The sequence below is a fragment of the Cynocephalus volans genome, chromosome 2, assembly GCF_027409185.1.
Source record: "Cynocephalus volans isolate mCynVol1 chromosome 2, mCynVol1.pri, whole genome shotgun sequence".
NCBI classification, from domain to species: domain Eukaryota; kingdom Metazoa; phylum Chordata; class Mammalia; order Dermoptera; family Cynocephalidae; genus Cynocephalus; species Cynocephalus volans.
In genome coordinates, this window is record NC_084461.1 from 169,330,392 (window position 1) to 169,349,523 (window position 19,132).

General features: G+C 50.6%; 2 protein-coding genes across 6 annotated transcripts in view; both read left to right on the forward strand.

Annotated features, from left to right (window-relative positions):
* Nucleotides 1-285: 285 nt before the first annotated feature.
* LOC134369883 (small ribosomal subunit protein uS15-like) lies at nucleotides 286-778 on the forward strand. The gene has a single exon (XM_063086674.1). The coding sequence runs from the start codon at nucleotides 304-306 to the stop codon at nucleotides 757-759; it is 456 nt and encodes a 151-aa protein (XP_062942744.1). The 5' UTR covers nucleotides 286-303; the 3' UTR covers nucleotides 760-778.
* An 11,911-nt stretch (nucleotides 779-12,689) lies between these two features.
* EBF2 (EBF transcription factor 2) overlaps nucleotides 12,690-19,132 on the forward strand; it is a 180,941-nt gene continuing 174,498 nt past the window's right edge. For all 5 annotated transcript variants that reach the window (XM_063085496.1, XM_063085499.1, XM_063085497.1 and 2 more), the window contains exons 1-5: nucleotides 12,690-12,820; nucleotides 15,204-15,360; nucleotides 16,412-16,475; nucleotides 16,747-16,802; nucleotides 17,244-17,317. In XM_063085496.1, the coding sequence (XP_062941566.1) occupies nucleotides 12,690-12,820; nucleotides 15,204-15,360; nucleotides 16,412-16,475; nucleotides 16,747-16,802; nucleotides 17,244-17,317 (482 nt within the window). The remainder of the gene's footprint in view (nucleotides 12,821-15,203; nucleotides 15,361-16,411; nucleotides 16,476-16,746; nucleotides 16,803-17,243; nucleotides 17,318-19,132) is intronic.

Here is a 19,132-nt window from a genome sequence, read left to right on the forward strand (position 1 = left end):
CAAACAGAACTGCAATGGAGGCAGTGATATTGTTGTAAAAAATGATAGTATTCACATATCATTTCCCCCAAATTACATAAAGAGGTACTTTGGTGAACTGAGAAATGTATTTAGATGGAAAATTGAAGACTGTATGAATATAGGCTGTTAAAGCAACTTCTCTGAAAAAATGATTATAAGCCCATGTCAAAGTCTTATTTCAAACTTGCCATGAGGGAGGAAGGTCCTGAGCTAGCCATTTCATAGACTTTTCTCCTAGAAGTTTATTGAAAAATGCCTTTTTGCTGCTTGACTGCCGCCATCATGGGTCGCATGCATGCTCCAGGGAAGGGCCTGTCCCAGTCGGCTCTGCCCTATCGCCGCAGCGTCCCCACCTGGCTGAAGTTGACGTCTGACGGCGTAAAGGAGCAGATTTATAAACTGGCCAAAAAGGGCCTGACTCCCTCACAAATCGGTGTGATCCTGAGGGACTCACATGGTGTTGCACAAGTACGCTTTGTGACAGGGAATAAAATCTTGAGAATCCTTAAGTCCAAAGGACTTGCTCCTGATCTTCCTGAGGATCTCTACCACTTAATTAAAAAAGCAGTTGCTGTTCGAAAGCATCTTGAGAGGAACAGAAAGGATAAGGATGCTAAATTCCATCTAATTCTAATTGAGAGTCGAATTCACCGATTGGCTAGATATTATAAGACCAAGCGAGTCCTCCCCCCAAATTGGAAATATGAGTCATCCATAGCTTCTGCATTGGTTGCATAAATTTGTTTATGTACTCAAGCAATAAAATCGTTTAGCTAAAAAAAAAAAAAAAAAAAAAAGAAGTTTATAGAAAAATGCAATGAAGGGCATGCCAGTTAATCTTATCAGACTCCTCTCAAGACCAACAACTTCTCAGGTGTTTCTAATCTCAGTAAAGTCTATCAAAAATAATCACTCAAGAATGCTAATTATTTCCCTGAAGGAACTCTAAGTAAAATCACATAAAGTTCTGTCCCAAACCATATTTGGGAAAAATTTCTTTCTTGCTATGTTACAGAAAATTTGATGGTGTGATGGTTAAACTGGCTCAATAGATGGGGAAAAATAATCTGGACCACTATCTTAGACCAGCCATGAGTCAGGCTCAGGAGAGATTAAGCACATGAACATGGAAGGTAAAACTATAATAAAAGTGTAGGAGAATTTCATTGTGATCTTGAGGTGCAGAAAGACTTCTTAAATAAGACCCCAATACACAGAAAAGGGATGAAATAGCCTATGTAAAAAAATGGAGCACTTCTAATCAACAAAGGACAACACCACAAAATTATGGACAAATGACAGATTAAGAGACAATACTTGTAACATCTAAAATTGACAGTGGATTAACATCTAAACATACAAGATACTCCTGAATTTCATCAATAGCAACAGCCTCCGGGGCTGAAAACCCAATGAAAAAATGAGTAACACTATGAACAAGTGGTTAACTGGAGGGGAGCCCACATGGCTAAAAAGTGTCTGAAATGATGCTCAACTTCACTAGCAATCAAAGCAATGCAGACTAAAATAATAACAAGATATAACGTTATACTCATCAGATTGGCTAAAATTAGAAAGTCAAGATGATGCCATGTTTCTAGTGCACTGTTGATGGGAGTGTAAGCTGGAAAAGTCTTGAGAAGTAAAACCAAAACTACAAAAAATGCAAATATTCAATGGTGGAAATGAGGAAAAAAAATATTTTAGATATAGAAAGTTAAATTTAGCAGAAGACAAGATGCAGCCCTATGATAATACATGTTAAACTATCAGTGATAGAGTTAACTTTCTATGAGAATAAAAATAAATATACTCAACAAGAGATAGAAAACATGAATAAACCAATAACTGTCAAATAAATTAGAGAACGTATCAAAGTCTCCATGCCTTAAGAGCAAGTTCTGTTAATTTAAAGAAAATATAGATTCTATATTATTTAAACTAAACCTGAACATAAGAAATACTAGAAATTATTTTTACAGAGCCTGTATAACCCTGATACGAAAACCTGATGTGTTAGTTAGGGTATGGTGCAAGAAATATAAACTATTCCAAACATCATTTAAAAAACTGGAGTTCACAAAATTGTTTCAGAGGCAACGTTGAGGAGTTGGGGAGGCAAACTCTATATAGGGCCTTCAGGAATGACTCACAGAACACCAAAGAAGTTAACCTCCAGGACAAGAAGGCACGTAAGAGGGGATTGAAATAAATGATGCGTGTCAAGCAATCAAATATACCGCACACCTGCAAAGATAGAATTAACAAGAGAAAATTTTAGATCAACTACCATCTTCTCCACTGGAATATAAAAATTCCACAAGGGCATGGACTTGGTGTTTACTATGGTGTTCCAAGCAAGGCGCATGTTCAGTATGTTTGTAATGAATGTATAAGTGATGAAATTATTAACCACGTTGGGTTTATTGTAGAAATGCAAGGATAAGTCAACATTAGTTTATGTATTAATATAATTAATTATAATAATACAAAGAGGAGAAAAGCTCTATAATCATTGTAATAAGTGCTAAAAATGTATTTGATACAATTTAACACGTGCTTGTTATCAAAATTCTTAGAACCTAAGAGAAATCCTTATTTAATATTATCTGACACCAATAGTCAACTTAATAATGGCACATTACAAAAATATCCTTAATATTCAGGTATAAGACAAAGGTTATTTCCAACACTTCTATTTGCCATCATATTAGAGATCCTAGCCAATGTAATAGAACAAGTAAAATAAGTCAGGTGTATTGGTTGGAAAGAAAAAGACCAAATAATCATTAACTAGGTGATATAATTGTTTATGTGGAAAGCCTAACTGAATCAATGCAGAATTACAGCAATTAATAAGGGCTAAATCCATAGGCCTCAATCCTGCACCTTCTCCCTCCTCCTCCTTCCATCCCATTTCCTTCACCTTTCCCTTCTCCCCCTCCCTCCCAACTGCTGCACAACAACATCCTAGAACATAAAAAAAATTGATAAAATTACATTTTCTAAAAAAAAAAGGCCTAAGTAAGATGAGTGCATAATAAATAAATTTTCCTGTATTTCAGTAATATCAGTAAGGAACTGTAATAGAAAAATATTCATAAACTACCTAGGAATAACTTTAATGAAATTTTTGCTGGACCTGAATGAAGAAAATCATAAAAAGGACATAAAAGGAAATCCAAGAACTAAGGAGCATGTGGTTTTCCCAGTTTTTAAATGAATCATAAATCTCCAATTCTAATTTTAAAGTCTCAATATTTAAGACACACACACACACACACGCACAGAGTTAAGAAATATATTTGTAGTGGCATTTCACACTTTGGGGGAAATTATGGCTTATTTAATAAATGCTATTTGTACAAATAACAATTTGGTGACAGAAGTTTGATTTCTACATCTTAAGGTAACCCAAAATAAATTTCAGATGAGATATAGTCGATATATAAATAGCAAATATATTTTGAATAAAAGAACAAATTAATTCAATATTTCATTTAATCTATAACTTGCTTCCATATAAATTAGCCTTCTAAAATTTGGTGCTGGCCGTTGAAAGTGGGACCAAGACCATATGAAAAAATCTACTTATTTAGGGCAAAATTTTAGTGGAAAGAGAGAAATAATTTTTAAAAAGGTAAATATTTAAATTTTCTTGGAATGAGACAGGATTTCCTGAGAAAGACACAAAAGGAGGATATTATAAAGGAAAAGGAGGATGCATTTAATTACATACAATTTAAAGATTTTTTTTTGTAGTGGGCTTGATTGGTTGTATAATCCAACTGCCATCAACCCTCATCTCTGAGGCCTCTCACACTAGAGGATGGAAAAGTGGGTATTTGCTTTTCCATCTACTCATCTGACTAGAGATGGCCACGTGATTCAGTTATGGCAAAGGAGGCAGAAAGGCTGTTTCTGGAAAAACTTTTACTTTGCTATTCAAAGGGACTGAAGCTACTGGTGCCTTTGTTCTTGTTGCTTCCTGCCTTGAATCTGTTCTCTGATCATTGTTACATCAGCCATTTCACCACCATGAGACGTAAATGTGAGACTGAGACTCAGCGTGCAGAGATGATGGGACAAAGAGCAAAAGAACCAGGGCTGTTTGTGGAATCAGTGCTACACCTACCCAGGGGCCATCCACCTCCAGACTTATTACATGAGACAAACGTCTTTATCACTTAAGCCACTGTGAGTCACTTATTTTGGTACTTGAAGATGAAAACATTCTCAATAAAACACATCTAAATATTTGCCACCAAAAAAAAAAAAATTACCATAAATGAAATTAAAGGGAAATGAAAATTAGGAAAGATATCTGCAAAATGTTTGGTAAATTAAAATCTAATATCCTTAATAAAACAAGAACTTGCAACTCCCCAAAGATGTACACTGGCCAAAAAAAAAAAAAAAAAAAAAAAAAATATGAATGAAGAACAATTTCCCCCTCCTGGAGATTCATGAAATATAAGTAAAATATGAATAAAAATACCAAAGGACATTTCCAATCCATCAAACAGGCAAATTTTTAAAATAAGAAAAAACAATTTTAAGGATTGAGGAAAGTTGGGGGTGAGGGTCAAAGAGTAATCTGAGATATTGCTGGTGGAAATGTAAATTTAGTCTTTCGAGGGGCCAATTTGCCAATCTATTAAGGCTTGAAAACGTGCATAGCCTTTTATTTTTACAATTTTACTCCTAGAACTTTATCTGAAGGACAGAATCAGAGTTATGTGAAAAGCTACAGCTACAAAGATGTTCATCACAGTGTTGTTTACAATGGTGAAGAATTAGAAACACCTTAAACGTCTAAGAATTAGAAATAATAAATGTTTAACCAATAGATTGGTTAAACAACTTACAGTATGGATAATGAAATACAATGCCAATATTAAATGCTACTGTAGAAAAGTATTTAATGGTATGGAAAAATGCTACATTAAGTGAGTTAAAGGGTTACAAATCACTATATAGCCTAAGCTCCCATTTACAATATATGGAAATATGCATAAAAGATAGGTTGGTAGAAAATCCACCCAAACATTAACAATAGTTATACATGTTGATGCAATTAGAGATGGTTATACATTTCTTTTTTGGTAGTTTTTGTTTGTTTATACATATTTTTTCTGCAATAAACAAGCATTGCCTTTGCATAAAAGGTACAAATAAAGAGGAGCTTCCAGAAGTCTTTAGTCCTGTGTAAGGGGAAATTTTGGAATCTCTTCCCCCCCCCCCCCCCCCCCAGGCTCGCTCTGTCTCGGTTCTTTCGCCTGTCACCTTCTTTCCCTCCCCGCTTCGTTTTATGCGGACTCTGGAAAGCGCAGCTCGGGGAGCTCTGTTCTCCAGAGACCGACACCCGTAGCTCCTGGAGAGCCGGGTCTCCTCCTGCGGAGCGCGCAGGGCGGGGAGGGGCTCCCCGCTTTCTCTGTGAACCTCTGATAGACCCGGGTTTGTCACACAAACCGAAGAGCCTTCCCAGAACTCCGCGATTTTCTTCAATTCTCGAGTGAGTTCCGCGATCCCAGCACGGTCCCAGCGATCGCGCCGCGGAGCGCCCTCGCGTTCTGGGCGCCAGCAGCTCACCCCGCGTGGAACAGGCAGCGCGGAGCTCCCAACGCAGACGCCTAGAAGTCAGTCGCATTCCCTCCCGGGGAAAGGCCCCCAGTCTGATGCCTTCCGACACTTGCGGGCATGGAACAGGTACCAAAGCACTTTCCTAGATATCATTCCGTGTTTAAAAAAAAAAAAGTGCTGAGCGCCCAGTGCGCGAAACAGCTCCCCTGGCAAGCCAAGGAGCTCTAAGGACAAGCCAAGTCAGAATTCCTGCCTCTAGAGCTCGCGGGCTAGGGGGGAAGAAAACCATTCTCACAGGAGAGTCAGAGGTATTCGTGAGGACCCAGTGAGTGCAATAAGCAAAAAACGATCGTGCTCATTTTACACACGCAGACGCTGAAAGGAAACATTTATTGAGCACCCACTACGCGCCAGAGAATTTCACCTAAGCTATCTTCTTATCCGTAAGGCAAGTGAAGCTCTGGGGAATAAATATCCCCATTTTACCAGTAAGGAAACTGAGGTTCAGAGGAATAACATCCCCATTTTATCAGTAGGGAAGCTGATGTTCAGAGGAACAACGTCCCCATTTTACAGGTCAGGAGACTGAGGCTCAGAGGAACAAAAGATCAAATGCCCGAGCCCTCGACAGTAAATTCCAGGCTAGATCTGACGTGGGTGTGCAGACACCAAAGCTGGAAGAGTTTCTCCTTCCTCACGTTGCACCTCTGTGTGGGGGCAACTGTAGCGACCGAGCTTGCGGGGTCCCAGACCCGCAGGAAGTGCCCGAGGGGGAGGGCTTGGTTGCGTTTAGTCCAGCGCCCCCTATGCGGCGCGGCCAGCATTGCCCTAAACATAGCTCTACGCGCTTCCAGCTCCTGGGACTGTCCCTAGGCTGCGACCCTCAAACCCCGGGACCCTGTAAGTCGAAGTTGTGTCTCCCCAGGCGAGGGTCGGACGGAGCTGCCCATCCTGGCGAGCAATCTGTTTTCCCAGCTGATTCTGAGGTTTCCCACGCTCCGTGTGCCCTGGACCCACCCGCCCCGAAATGCTGGTCGGGCTCCCGGGAGGTGCCGAGGTGGGGGTGAGGTTGCATGAGCCAGAAATGGAATTTCTAGGCCGTGCTTTTACTCAAGTGCCTGTTGTCGATTTTCTCTCTTGCCACCTGAGGTGTGTGGTGTGGGCGGAGGCGATAGTGGTGTGTGTGTGTGTGGGAAGGGGAGATCGTCTTGTGCCAAATGGTACCATATTTGTAGCTGTCCCCTCCCCCTCCCCAACCCAGGAGCGGGGAGTAGGGAAGACAAGTGTAGGATGGAGAAGAAAGTTGGATCTGGAAGCCGAGGGTGGGTTTCTGGGGGCTTGAAGAAGAGGCGACCGGTGGGGGTGGGTGGGGGGAGCCTTTTGTCACCCTTCCCCATCTGAGGAGGGTAGTCCCCTGGGGGGCGGGGGCGGTCCCCGGGCGCGCCGGCCGGGCCGAGCAAGCGTACATGTGCGCACCCGAGCGCGCGTGTGAAAGGCGGCGCTGGCTGCGGCGGAGTGAGCGCTGCAGAATATGAATAATCAGCACGTCGCTCACACCTCCGCGCGGGCCGGGCGGGAGCTGCGAGGTCCCGCGGGCTTTCCCTGCCGGCTGGCGGCGGGCGGGGACCACCAGGAAAAGGGGGGCATTTCAGAGTAGCTCTTCGGTTATCCTCCCCTCCAACTGAGCTGAGAAACCGGCAAACAAAACAAAACAAACAAACAAACAAAAAACAACAGAGAAGGGAAAGTCACATGTAACTTTTTCTTTTTTGAAGGCCTTCTACTACAGGCCATCGTGGCGTAGGATGTGGGAGACCTGAGAGGGTCTTTGCTCCCTATTTATCGGCTGAGATGCCACTTGTCACCTCCCATACTCATTTTGCTCATCTGTAAGATGGGGGTAAATAAATCACACTTGAAGAGTTGCTGTCAAGTTGAAGGGTGAGGAAGTGTGGGCAGTACCTTGGACCCAAGAAGTGCTCGGTAGACGTCCTACCTCTGTTCCTATCACCTTGTATGGAGACCTGCTCAATCTGGCCTCTTACTGCGGGTCAATTTGCCCTCAGATTGCTGTGCCTTAGATACTGTGGTGACGGAGATGCCACTACCTTCGTGCACAGGTTCCTGGAAGGGGCTGCCACCGACAGGGTTACTCCAGCACGGCCCCGAGCGGGAGTTTGACGCGCACGTCAACCCTCCTACCCGAAAAATCGGGTCCCCAGGTTGGCGTGGAAGTCGCACCGGGCACTTCTCTCTGCAGACCACCTGTCCCCCAACACACACACCTCCCGGACCGCCAATGCCGCGCTGCCCGCGGGCCCAGCGCTCTCAAAGCGCTGCTGCTGCGAGGATTTGTTCTCTTGACCCTTCTGCTTTTTGCTCGCTCTGCACCCGGAATAAAGGATTAAGAAGAAAGGATATTTCTGAAGGGGAATACGGAGGGGGAGGCGGAGCAGGCAGAGAAAAGGAAGAAAGTGAGACAGACAAGGAGGAAGAGACTTTCTGGAGTTGCCAAGTGTTAAGATAGAGCCGGATCTGGCTCCTTCAGTCCATTTTGGGTAAACTTGCAATGACCCGGCTGGCCTGGGTACAACATCAAGTGTCTATAAAACGTTTTTCCACGCTTCCATATTTCTGCAGCAGTTCCCGCTGGAATGTCCTTCACTATGTAAAAACCAAACGAGAAGCGAATCACTTCTTACCAAACTGTCCTAAAAGGGAACAACAGTTTGATATCGATGGCGGAAGCCCTGTGAGGTATTTGTCGTGCATTTGTGAATAAAGTAGTCCCCCCCCTCCCCGGGAATTCGCATTTATGGGACATGCGAGTCTAGTTTCCGTAAGAAAAATGCCAAAGTTGCAATTCGTAGTGTAAGCTAACGAAGTTGGATATTTGAAAAATAATTTCACCAAGAATTGTGAGTTAAATATTTGTCAGGACACTGAGACAGCAAGCAAAGCTATTTATTTCTACGCGGACAAATAAAAGGCAACGGTTCCAGCTAAAAAATAAGTAAAAAGAAAAAACCAAAAATCCACGTCCGAAAAGAGGCCGCGGGAACGGCCAGTTACTTCATTTACAAAACGCAGACTGGCTGTCTCTGTGGATCGAATTCCCTGGGTACTGGCCAGGCTCTGTGCTTCGGGCTGCGTAGACCCCGGCGCCCCGGCTGTGTGTGCCTCGAGATGGGGGCGAAGGTAGTAAGGGGGGGTTCTGATACCCCTGAACTCACCCCAGCGCCCCGCCAGACAAGAACTCGGCCGGGAGCGCAATTTCTAAGGAAGATCTCCGAACCTCTAACCCGGAGGAGAGACTTGGCGCCCGGGATGACTAAACTGGAGGAAATTGGGCAAACGGGCCCTAAAACCAATGAGAAGGAAATTGAACCTATTGCACTGAGGCGCAGACACTAAACGTGAACAGGAAAAAAACCGGGGGTGGGGTTATTTGGGAAGGAGGAACAAAGAAGGGGACAGGGTGAAAGACGGAATACCACCAACCACCACTCCAGCTGTGTGTAAACAGATTGTCTTTAAGAGTTTTAATCGTGTTCATTTTAGATCTTTCTCGACCCGGCTGAACGTGGTCTCGAAGCTCGCTGGGCCGGGCTTTCGCGGGGCCGCAGCTGCGCCTGCCGAGCCCCCGCGCGGCTCGGGGTGGGTTTTATGTCGCACGTTGAAAAAGGACGTTTGTTCGGGTGGTGGGGGGGAGCTGGAGGCGATAGAGATGGGAGCCACCTTCCAGGCGCAGCCACCGTCGCAGCACACTCGAGCCCGTCCCAACGGTTCGGCGCGGGAGGCCGATTCTGCACCCACCCCTCCCCAAACCTACACAAACTTAATTAAACCCAACTCGGTTGGGAGAAACGCCCCCGGCTTGTCCAAGGCTGAAGTGCCGCCCCGCTGGGGGGCCCGAGGCCTCCTCCGCGGCGAAGGCTCAGGAACTTCGGCGCCCGGGGCCAGCCACCCAGGGGGCCCGCAGCAGCGCGCCAGCAGCTCGCCCCTGTGCCCTGCGCGGCCACAGGGAGGGCGCCCTCAGCGCAGCCATCAAGGAGCGGTGCGGACCCCACCTTGTCCAAGTTCGGGGGCCAAGGCCCCCCCAAACTGCTTCCCGGCGGGCCCCGCAACCCCTGAACTCGTCTCTGGGGGTTGGAGGGGGTGGGGGCGCTCGCCTTGCGCGGCTGTCTGGTTTGGGGCGGGCAGCAGGGAGCTGGAGAAAGAAGCAATTCATTGGCTTCCTGAGGGGCATCATTTGGGTGGCAGCTGTTACCGGCTAGAAAAGCCGGCGTCCCCGACCCCGGCTCTGCCCTTTAACCCCAGCCAACCAGAGCCTGAGGGGCAGACTGTCGGGGCCCGGATCGGGCCGCTGCTGATCTGCGGCCCCTCGTGGTGCGCTCGGCACCTTTCCCGGGCAGTACCGAGGTGCAGCAATCAAGGGCTCCTCGGAAAAAGAAAAAGAAAAAATAAAATAAATAATCACCGGGCTCATCGGCACTTCTTGAGGGGCTCTTCCCCAAGGAACCCGAGGCCTTGGCCCCGCCGGGCGCAGACCCTAAACGAGGAAGGGAGTTGGGGGAGTTACATGAGGCTGGGAGAGATTTATAGAGCGAGCGGGCGGGTGTGGAAGACTCCGCGTGGTTGGTGTTTGCAGGACAGATAGTATCCAGAAAACGTGCGTATAGCAGAATTGCCGAGTTGAAACAGGGCCGAAAGTTTCACCCTTTCAAATTCCTCTCCCACCCTCCCTCTTCTTTCTTTTGACAACTCCCGTCTTACGTGGCTTGGATGGCCCATCCATTCCATTTTCTGATGCTCAATAGCCCTGCGTGGCTTCCCTACCCCTTCTTGTCCAACTGGGACGACCAAGTCAGAGCTCTGGGGTCGGGGTGCCACAGTCAACACAACCCAGAGGCGAGAGTTTCATCTTCTCTCTCCTCCCCCAAATCAACCATCCCAGTCGCTTGCCCCGGGTCTGTGCAGAGAGGGTCCGCGCACCCGCACCCCCTACCCCCCAACGGGCTGTAAGCGAATCTTTGCAGCAGAGACAGGCGATTCCTGAGCGCGATCTTGCCCGCCCATTTTGGGGTCGCGGTTTGTCCCTGGGGTGAGGTGGAGGCGCGCCCTGGTCCCTATCTCAAGAGAGCCGCGTTTTCTCAAAGCGCAAGCTTCCTGTCCGCCCAGGCGAACGAATTGCAGGGCGCCGTGTCCTCTAGTGGCTAACTGTCGCAGTTCATTTGTGAGCGCTCACCTACACCTAAGGGATCTGGTCGGGAGTCAATTGAGGCTCAAATCAGAGTCCTAAGTAGAGGGAAAGTGTCCTGAATGCAATCCAGGCTTTTGCAAAAGCCCTCTCCGTAATGAGGCCGGGCGACTCGGGCGCAGTCGTTCGAACTGCAGAACAGCTGATTGTCTCCTTCACGGCAGATGGTCTTTGAGCACAGATTTGCATTCATTGTCTCCAAATCTGTTTTCGCACTGGTGTTCTAGATTTCAGCAGCAGATCTACGCACAGATCAGAATACAAAAGGAGAAGCAAGAAAATAACACCCAGCCAGGAGGATTTTTAATAGGCACTGCGAGCTGCCCGGCGTAGTTAAAAAGCCGTCTAGGATTTCAGCTGTTTGGCGGAGCTGCCGCCGCCTCCCGGCCACCAGCCCGCGGCCAGTGCCGCGGCGACCGCACGCTTTGGGCAAAGTTTCCGAGATGCCCCCGCTGCCCCCCCCTGCCGGCTCCCCGGGGTTTCGGAAACGGGGGCTAGGGGGACTCCCGGGACCGTGCCCCGGCCGCTGTTGCACTCAGCCTGCCACGATCTGTCACCAGCCTCTCCTGCGCACAGGGGCGACTCCCGCTCTCGCCCGCCCGGGGGGTAGTTTCCCGAGCTGCTTGACCGGTTTCCCCGACGCGCTGTTTATTTGAACAGCACTTGAGCCTCGCTCGTCCGCACCCTCTCCTGCCTTCATTCATGCGTCCTCCTCTCTCCACAACGTGCAAACCGCACGCAAAATCTGAGTGTCACCGTGGGACTCCAGGAGACCTGGGAGAGCCGTTCAGAGAGCGGGGTGCTCTGGGGAACGTGTGCACAACACATGAGGACATGTGGTCACACCCTCCGCTTCTTCACCAACATGCGCGCAGATCCAAGCCCCGGAAATAAAAATGCCACCCGGCAGGGGACAAAAACCTGCAGCGAGAGGAGGGATCCTGCACCACGGAGGCTTGCGGCTCCCGCGGCCAGATCCAGCCAGTGCATCCCCAGCCCGCAGGGCCCGGCTACCCCAGCATCGGCGCAGGTTTGGGGGCCCCGGTCTCCCGCTCACGCACATGGGGTTGGGACGAGGACACCACGCCTGCAGCTTTCTGTCCCCTTTCACCTCCCAGACTCCCGGCAACGCAGAGCGTGGCGCGCGCCGCCGGACGACGTCGGCCCGGCTCGCCCGGCGCCGGCCAATCCCGAGCGTCCATGCAAATGAAGCTCCTTATCGGGCCGCGGCTCCGCCTCCCGCGGCCAGGGCCGTAGTAACCCATTCATGGGGCCCGCGCGCGGCTGCTGCCCGGCTCCGCTGCGCTCTCGGCCACCGCCTTCTTTCGGCTCCGGGTCTTCCCCTTCCTTTTACAACTGATCCTGTTGGGATTTTTTTTTTTTTTTTTCTAAATTGGAGCGGTGGGGAGGAGCGGGGAGGGGGGTACCAGGAGGAAGGGAAGAGATTAGGCAGCCATCAATCTCCTCCTGTTTCTCCCAGAACAGGTGATGCTTCTAAATTGTGATCACTTTCAGGAGGCAGCGCTGCAGCTGGAAGGATGCGAGCGACCTAGGGCGGAGGGCCTGGGGCGGCAGATCTGAATTTGCAGAGGATAGAAACCCAAACTTTGACCACATCAGTCCGCACCTCCCGAGGGAAGCAAAGGACGGGTTATCTTTTTTCTTTCTTTCTTTTCTTTCTTTTCCAAGAGACACTCAAACTTCGGCACTTGGTCCCTTTTCTCGGATTGCTCTGGAGAAGGGTTGCTGGCGGCGTTGGGAACAGTCAGGACTGTGCTGTTGTAACTCTAATTTTAAAGCGACAGTAGAGGATCAGACTTTTTAAATGTTTGGGATTCAAGATACTTTAGGAAGAGGACCAGCTCTAAAAGAGAAATCGCTGGGCGCCGAGATGGATTCAGTCCGGTCCTGGGTCCGGAATGTCGGCGTGGTGGACGCCAATGTCGCGGCGCAGAGGTAACGAGACGGCTGCACAATTACTGTTCTCTCAAAGTCTCTCGCTTTCACTGTCTCTTGTCCGTGTGCTCCCCTCCCCTGCCCCCCATCCCTATTTCCTTCTCTCTTCCCCCACCCCCATCTGTCGCCCTGGCCCCGCGCGCCGGGGCTCGCCCTCGGGCAGGCAGGTCGCTGCCATCAGGAGGACGGTCACCCCCGCAGCCGGCACTCGAGTTTCTGAACTGCCTGGGGCTTTTGCGTCTCTCCCCCATTCCTTTCCCACATCCACTCTTTGGGAGGAAAAATAGCAAAGTGGCATCCGACGCCTCCCGGCTCAGCCCCCTGGTCCTGCAAGCCGGCCTGGTCCGGAGCGGAGCGTGAGGACCCGAGCGGCCGCCGGAGGACAGCCGGCTTCCCGGCGGCTCCCGGGGCTCTCCATGCCGCGCTTCTCCGCCCGCATCTTGCAGGGCGATTCCTGGAGGCCTCGAGCCTCGCGGCCAGAGGGTGGCGGCGGCGAGAGAAGCAGGAGAGCCCGGAGCGGTTGCCTGGGAAGGCGAGGCGGCCGGCAGTTCTGGGAGGGGGACAGGCTGGAGGGTCCCGGCTCAGAGATAAAGCAGTGGGCCAGACGCACGGAGGCGGGCAGAGGGGAAGAAAAGACATGCAAGAGAAGAGAAAAGACGAAGGAGGCGCGGAAGAAGAAAGAGGCGAGGAAAGAGACCGGCCTCCGGACACGCGCGGGGACCACCAGCCTCTAGTTTTGTGGGTCCCTGAAGTTGACGTTGTTTCTAAGCGTCCGCGTGCTATGGTAGTAAACACCTTGCCCAGGGTGCCACCCTACGAAGACATTCCGGTCCCCCTCCCTCATCACCACGACTGAGCTGGGATCCGTGGCCTCCACGCCCTCGTCTGCGACAGGCAGCCCCCTTACCCAAAGAGCCCACGAACTTCTTCCACGGTTGTCGCCCCCTCATTCGCTCTCCTGGCCATCCTCTTTTAAGTCACAACGTCACAGGAGGAAATTACCCTTCTCCAGGACAGGCCAAACGTCCCGGGTAGAGCGAACTGGCCGCTCCTCTTGGAGAAAAGGAAGTAGAAGTCATATCGCTGGGGGGTGGGGGTGGGGGTGGGGGGGACATGGGCCGGTGGCGGTCCCTTCCCGCCCGCCGGAGCCGGGACGCGCTGGTGTCCCTCAGGCAGATGGCACACGGCGGCTGCGGCAGCGGCTTTCCGCAGCAGTCGGAGACTAGCTGGGCTCCAGACGGAGGAAAATAGGCAGCACAGCAGAGCCTGCTCCACCGCGCATTTCCCTAGCGGGGCTCCTTAAAGACGCTCCACACCTCCCTCCCTTCCCGGGATCAGGTAGTTCGTTACAGCTGGAACAGGCAGTGGGGGATTCCAGCCAAAATGTTGCACCCTTCAAAGGAGCGAAAGTGATCGCCTGTCGGGGAACTAGGCCCAGGACCCCAGCGCCGCGGGGCAGCGCTTGTCATCTGTGCGCTAGCCTGCGCCCCAAGTCTTTGGTTAAATGCGATCTGGTGACCAGTTTGGCCCCGGGCCGCGACAGGTCTGCAGGGAGGTGTGTGCACACACTCAAAACGCTCGAGGGCGACTCCCGGGCCCCCCAATTTGGGTTTCACGGTCAGCGGGTTTGGCGGGCGCCGCCGGGGAAACAGCTTGAGTGGGCATCGCTTCGGCCCCAGGCGAGGACGCCCTCTGCCTCTTAACATTTTGGCTTCTCCACGCCCAGCAGCTCTGGGGATGAGGGTCTCCGATATCACGTCCCTTGTTTGTGGTGGCCAGAGATTCCCCGTGCTGGTCGGGGGAATTCCACCCCGCCACTGTCCCGGGACAAATTTTTCGGAAGACCGAGGGAAGGAGGGGAGCGAGGACTGCAGGACGGAGACCTGGGCGCTGGGCTTCCCGCCCGCCCCTCCGGATTCTACCTACTGCCCTTCTGACTTAGCACGGGGGGGGGGGGGGGGCGGGATTGTGGGCAGTGGCCCCGGGACAGGTAACTAAATGAAGGTGAACTAAAAGGGTCACTTCTCACTCCGGGTCCCAGCTCTGCATCCTGATCTAGCGGGCAGCGCCACCAGAGGGAAAGAGGGGCTCCCTGATCCAATACGACTTAGGGGGACCCCTCTGGGCCTTGGTCGTCAGACTGGGTCCTTAGGTTTCCCCTAAATGCCTGCTGGTGAGCGGGCGGCGAAAGGCTCGGAGGCTGGACCAATGGGGCCGTGGCCATGGCTTCTCGACCCGAATTGGAAAAAGGCCTGTAGGGTCCAGGACTCGGGACCTAGGACGCGGATCCTTGCCCCTCTGCAGTGTTGTGTGGGCCCGCTAGTAACATCGTGTCTTTCTCTCCTTCTACGTGTCCGGTGTCCCCGTGTTTTTTCCTGCGCAGCGGGGTAGCCCTGTCCCGGGCCCACTTTGAGAAGCAGCCTCCTTCCAACTTGAGAAAGTCCAACTTCTTTCATTTCGTCCTGGCGCTCTACGACAGGCAGGGGCAGCCGGTGGAGATCGAGCGCACAGCCTTCGTGGACTTTGTGGAGAACGACAAAGTAAGCGGAACACCCCCCCCCCAGCCCTAATAACTCGCCCCTTGCAAAGCACTAAAGAGTCCATCTGTCACTCGCGACACTTTTCCCGCTTGTATCATCAAGGATGATAAATCGAAGCTTCTCTCCCCCAGCTTGTAAATCCTTCGATTTTCCCGCACCTCCTCCCACCCCTACTCCCGCACCGCTCCCGGCTCTGCACACCGAGCCTGGGGTCATTGGCAGTGCCTGGTCGTGGACTGACCATGGAGCAAACCATAGTTTAAAAGTGTACCCAACACTGCCGCCGCCCTTTTCTGGGTTATTTTAGTTATTTTGCACCTGCGCTTGCCAGCAGGGTGGGTTGAGTCGGTACTAGGTGGAAGCTCACGGCTCGGCCTGCCCGGCCTTTGGACCGAGCCTTCTCTTCCACTCTTGCTCCCCAAGGCAGTGCCTCCTCCAAACTCAGGCCGGATTGGGGGTTTGGATTTGATCTCAAGTGAAGGACAATCTACCTCAACCGATGTGTGACCAGAGGAAGATCTCTTGCCCTCTGTGGGTCTCGGTCTCCTCCGCTGTACAGAGTGAGCTTTGGAGCATGGCTTCCCGAGGTCCCTCTTGAACTGGGTTTCTGAGCAGTGGCCAGCTCTGGTCCTGGCGGCATAGGGCCGAATACTGGCCTTCCAAATGACGGGTCCCTTCACCTTTCTGCCAAGAGAAGTCTTGTGGCTTCCTAAGGACAGACAGAGCCAGATGGGTTGGGTGGGACCTGTTTAAAGGCAGCTTTGGCTTGGTGTCGCAGCTCGGAGGTCACACTTCTTGGAATATTTTGAAGGGCGATGGACAGAGGGCTGAAGGGGTCAAGTAGCCATGAGCCTTGGCAAGTTTTGGAGGATAGCTAGTGGCGGGCAGACGCTGCAGGTCTTTGACCCGGGGCAGTGCGGGGGTTGTTCAAAGCTGCCGTTGGAGGGGGAGAAAGGCGGCGCAGGACGCAAAGTGGGGACGCGCTCTCTCCACTTTCCCTCATTTTGGGAAGCTGGAAAGCAAGGGAATCAAGCACCACCTGTCTTTTCAGGAACAAGGCAACGAAAAGACCAACAACGGCACCCACTACAAGTTACAGCTCCTCTACAGCAACGGTGAGGGCCGGCTGCGGCGCAGTGCACGCTCTCTTCCCTTCCAGGGAAGACAGTTGACCATTCCGATGTCGCTTGCAGGGTGGCCCCGGGGAGAGCAGGGCTTGGTTGGGGCTGGGGGTGGGTAGGAGGCCTCTGCCTCCAGGATGGCTCAGCCTGGGCGCCTGCGGCCCGGAGCAGCTTCCTGAGCCTCCGCCCCATGGTGGAGACGGCTTTGGGGTAGCCGGGTGTGTCTCAGTGGACCTTGACTTGGGCCATTCTCCTACCCCTGCAGGCGTTCGCACGGAGCAGGACCTCTACGTCAGGCTTATCGACTCGGTCACCAAGCAGGTGAGCCCCGCCGCCGCTTGGCTCCTCTGCCGGTCTCTGACCTCCCCCCTCTTCCACGATTTCATGGGTCAGACTTCACCACCTCCCATGAACTCCCACCTTGTCTGCTCTGCGAAAAAAATTTCTCTCTCACAAATTGTCCTCTTTCTATCTGGCTTGGGGAGACGTGGGGGCCAGGGAGAGGAAAGCAAAGGGGCTAAGAGGAAAGAAACAATTATGGGAGATTCAGTTCCCCCAAACATTCCCTTTTGATAAGAACTGTGTCTTCATCGAGGCAAACTTCCCTGTTATTACTTCAGCTGAGTTAACCGGGCAACTACTTGGGTTTGTGCTCCGAAGGAAAACTAATGGGGCAGCAGGTAGTGAGAGGGAAACAATCTTGCACTTGCTCTAAAGTCCCCTCTTTGTCCCTTCTCTCCTTCCATATCTCCTCCCCGGCAGCCCATAGCTTACGAGGGACAGAATAAGAATCCGGAAATGTGCCGAGTTCTCCTGACCCACGAAGTGATGTGCAGGTAAGAGCCTCCTTTTCCTGGGGCTTGGTTGGAAAGCACGCAGGTGAGCGCGCCTGCTCCGGTGCTGACTTCCAGGAATGAGAGGCGTGGGGAGGGACGCGGATCCACCCGAGACCTCCTCCCTTTAAGGAAAGTTCCTTAGAGCATATCAGTTAGGACTCAGAGAGAAAACTCAGAAGGACGCACCCCTCTAGCATCCAAGGAGTTTCCTTAGCCAAGTGGAAAGTCTCCCTCCTCCGATGGTCACTTGGTGGCAGCGCGAGGAGGGGTTTGGGATGGAGAAGTTCCCTGAGGCCGTCTTGTCTATGGCCCGTGACTGCTTGGTGCCCACTTGCCCGTTCTTTGTAGATTTCCAGGCGGGACCGCTTGTGGAGTTACTGAGTCAAAGCCCTGGAACGACTCTCAGTGTGGGCCAGGGTGACCATTTTCAGGGTGCTTTCCCGCGCCCAGGCACCTGTCTGCGAGGCGGAGGGCGATTCCTTCCTCTGGAGAAGTCACCTTTCCTATGACTTATCAAGCACAGGGAGAGTTTATTAGTTCAGGAGGAACTACAGGCTAGAAAGATCAGTCTTGATCCCTACCCGTGGGTGGATGGGGCGGAGAGAGGACTCCATCTGAGAGATCCGGGGTCCAGAGCAACAGCTGTATTCTGATGGCCACGTTGTGAGTGGTGCAATCTACTCTTGTCCCTACACCTTGCCCATGTCCCTTCAGAGGCCAATCCATTCCATCTTGAGGCCTTTGCATTATCTCATTCTGCTCGACTAGAAGAAAAAAAAAATCAGAAGAAATTCATCCACACACTCATTCTTTCAACAAATGTTTATGTGTGCCTAGTATGTGCTGGCTATTGAACTGGGTGTTGGAGATCCCATTGCAAATCAGAAAGGATTTAAAAAGGAAACTCTGGGAAGAGGATGATTATTTTAGTATAAAAATTTAAATGTCATTTCATACATATTTTTCTTCCTCCAAAATCTCTGATTGGAGGGAAAGCTTCAGTTCTTTCTTACTCTGCTACTGCTTCAGTGAATGTCTTCCAACTCCAGACTTGCTAGTTTTGGGTAATTGCAGGCCATCTGATTTAGCACGGACTGTTTTATGGGTGGCACCCTGCAGCCCTGTCTCCCTCCCCAACCAGTCAGGAAGAAACCATAACAATTAGACCTGTTTGTTTTGGTTTTGACCAAGTATTAGAAAAACAAACTTGCCAAATGCAAAGTTCAACTCTGCCAGTGGCCTCTGTGGTGTGATTTCCTTGCTTGAGTAGCTGGGGAGGCATTGGGCAGTAGAGGAAAAGATTGCTACCCCGTTATCCCAGGGCCCCTTGATAGGTTTGTTCAGAAGAAGGTACAACTCTACAGTGTACTTGCATGTAATATCTAGATTAAATAGAATGCTATGACTTGTCCAGTCGAAGGGAGGTTTTTAATTCCTCTCTATACTTTTAAATTTGTTTGGAGAGATTATACTCTGAAAAAAAAAGCAAAACCAAAAGCGGGCCCATCGTCTAATGAATTATACCTATCACTTTAAATAATACTTGCACGCCCCATCCAGCTGTAGTTAAGGCTGACATTTTTATTTTTAAGCCCAATCAAATCCGCCTCATTTTATGCTGTTTAAGTAGCAGCATCAATTTTTAAAGCCTCTAGTTTAGTCTGCATTAATAACACAATATAAAAATTTAATGTACTGTAACTTCTCTACATTGGAGACCTGGGAAGATGCTCTATTTTCTTCCTAAACTAGAAACTAAAACAAATATTAATTACAAGTAAATAAATGATCCATGGGATGGGTACTGTCTGCAGT

Coding starts and splice junctions, on each gene's coding strand:
- LOC134369883 (XM_063086674.1), top strand. CDS start 304: ATGGGTCGCATGCATGCTCCAGGGAAGGGCCTGTCCCAGTCGGCTCTG.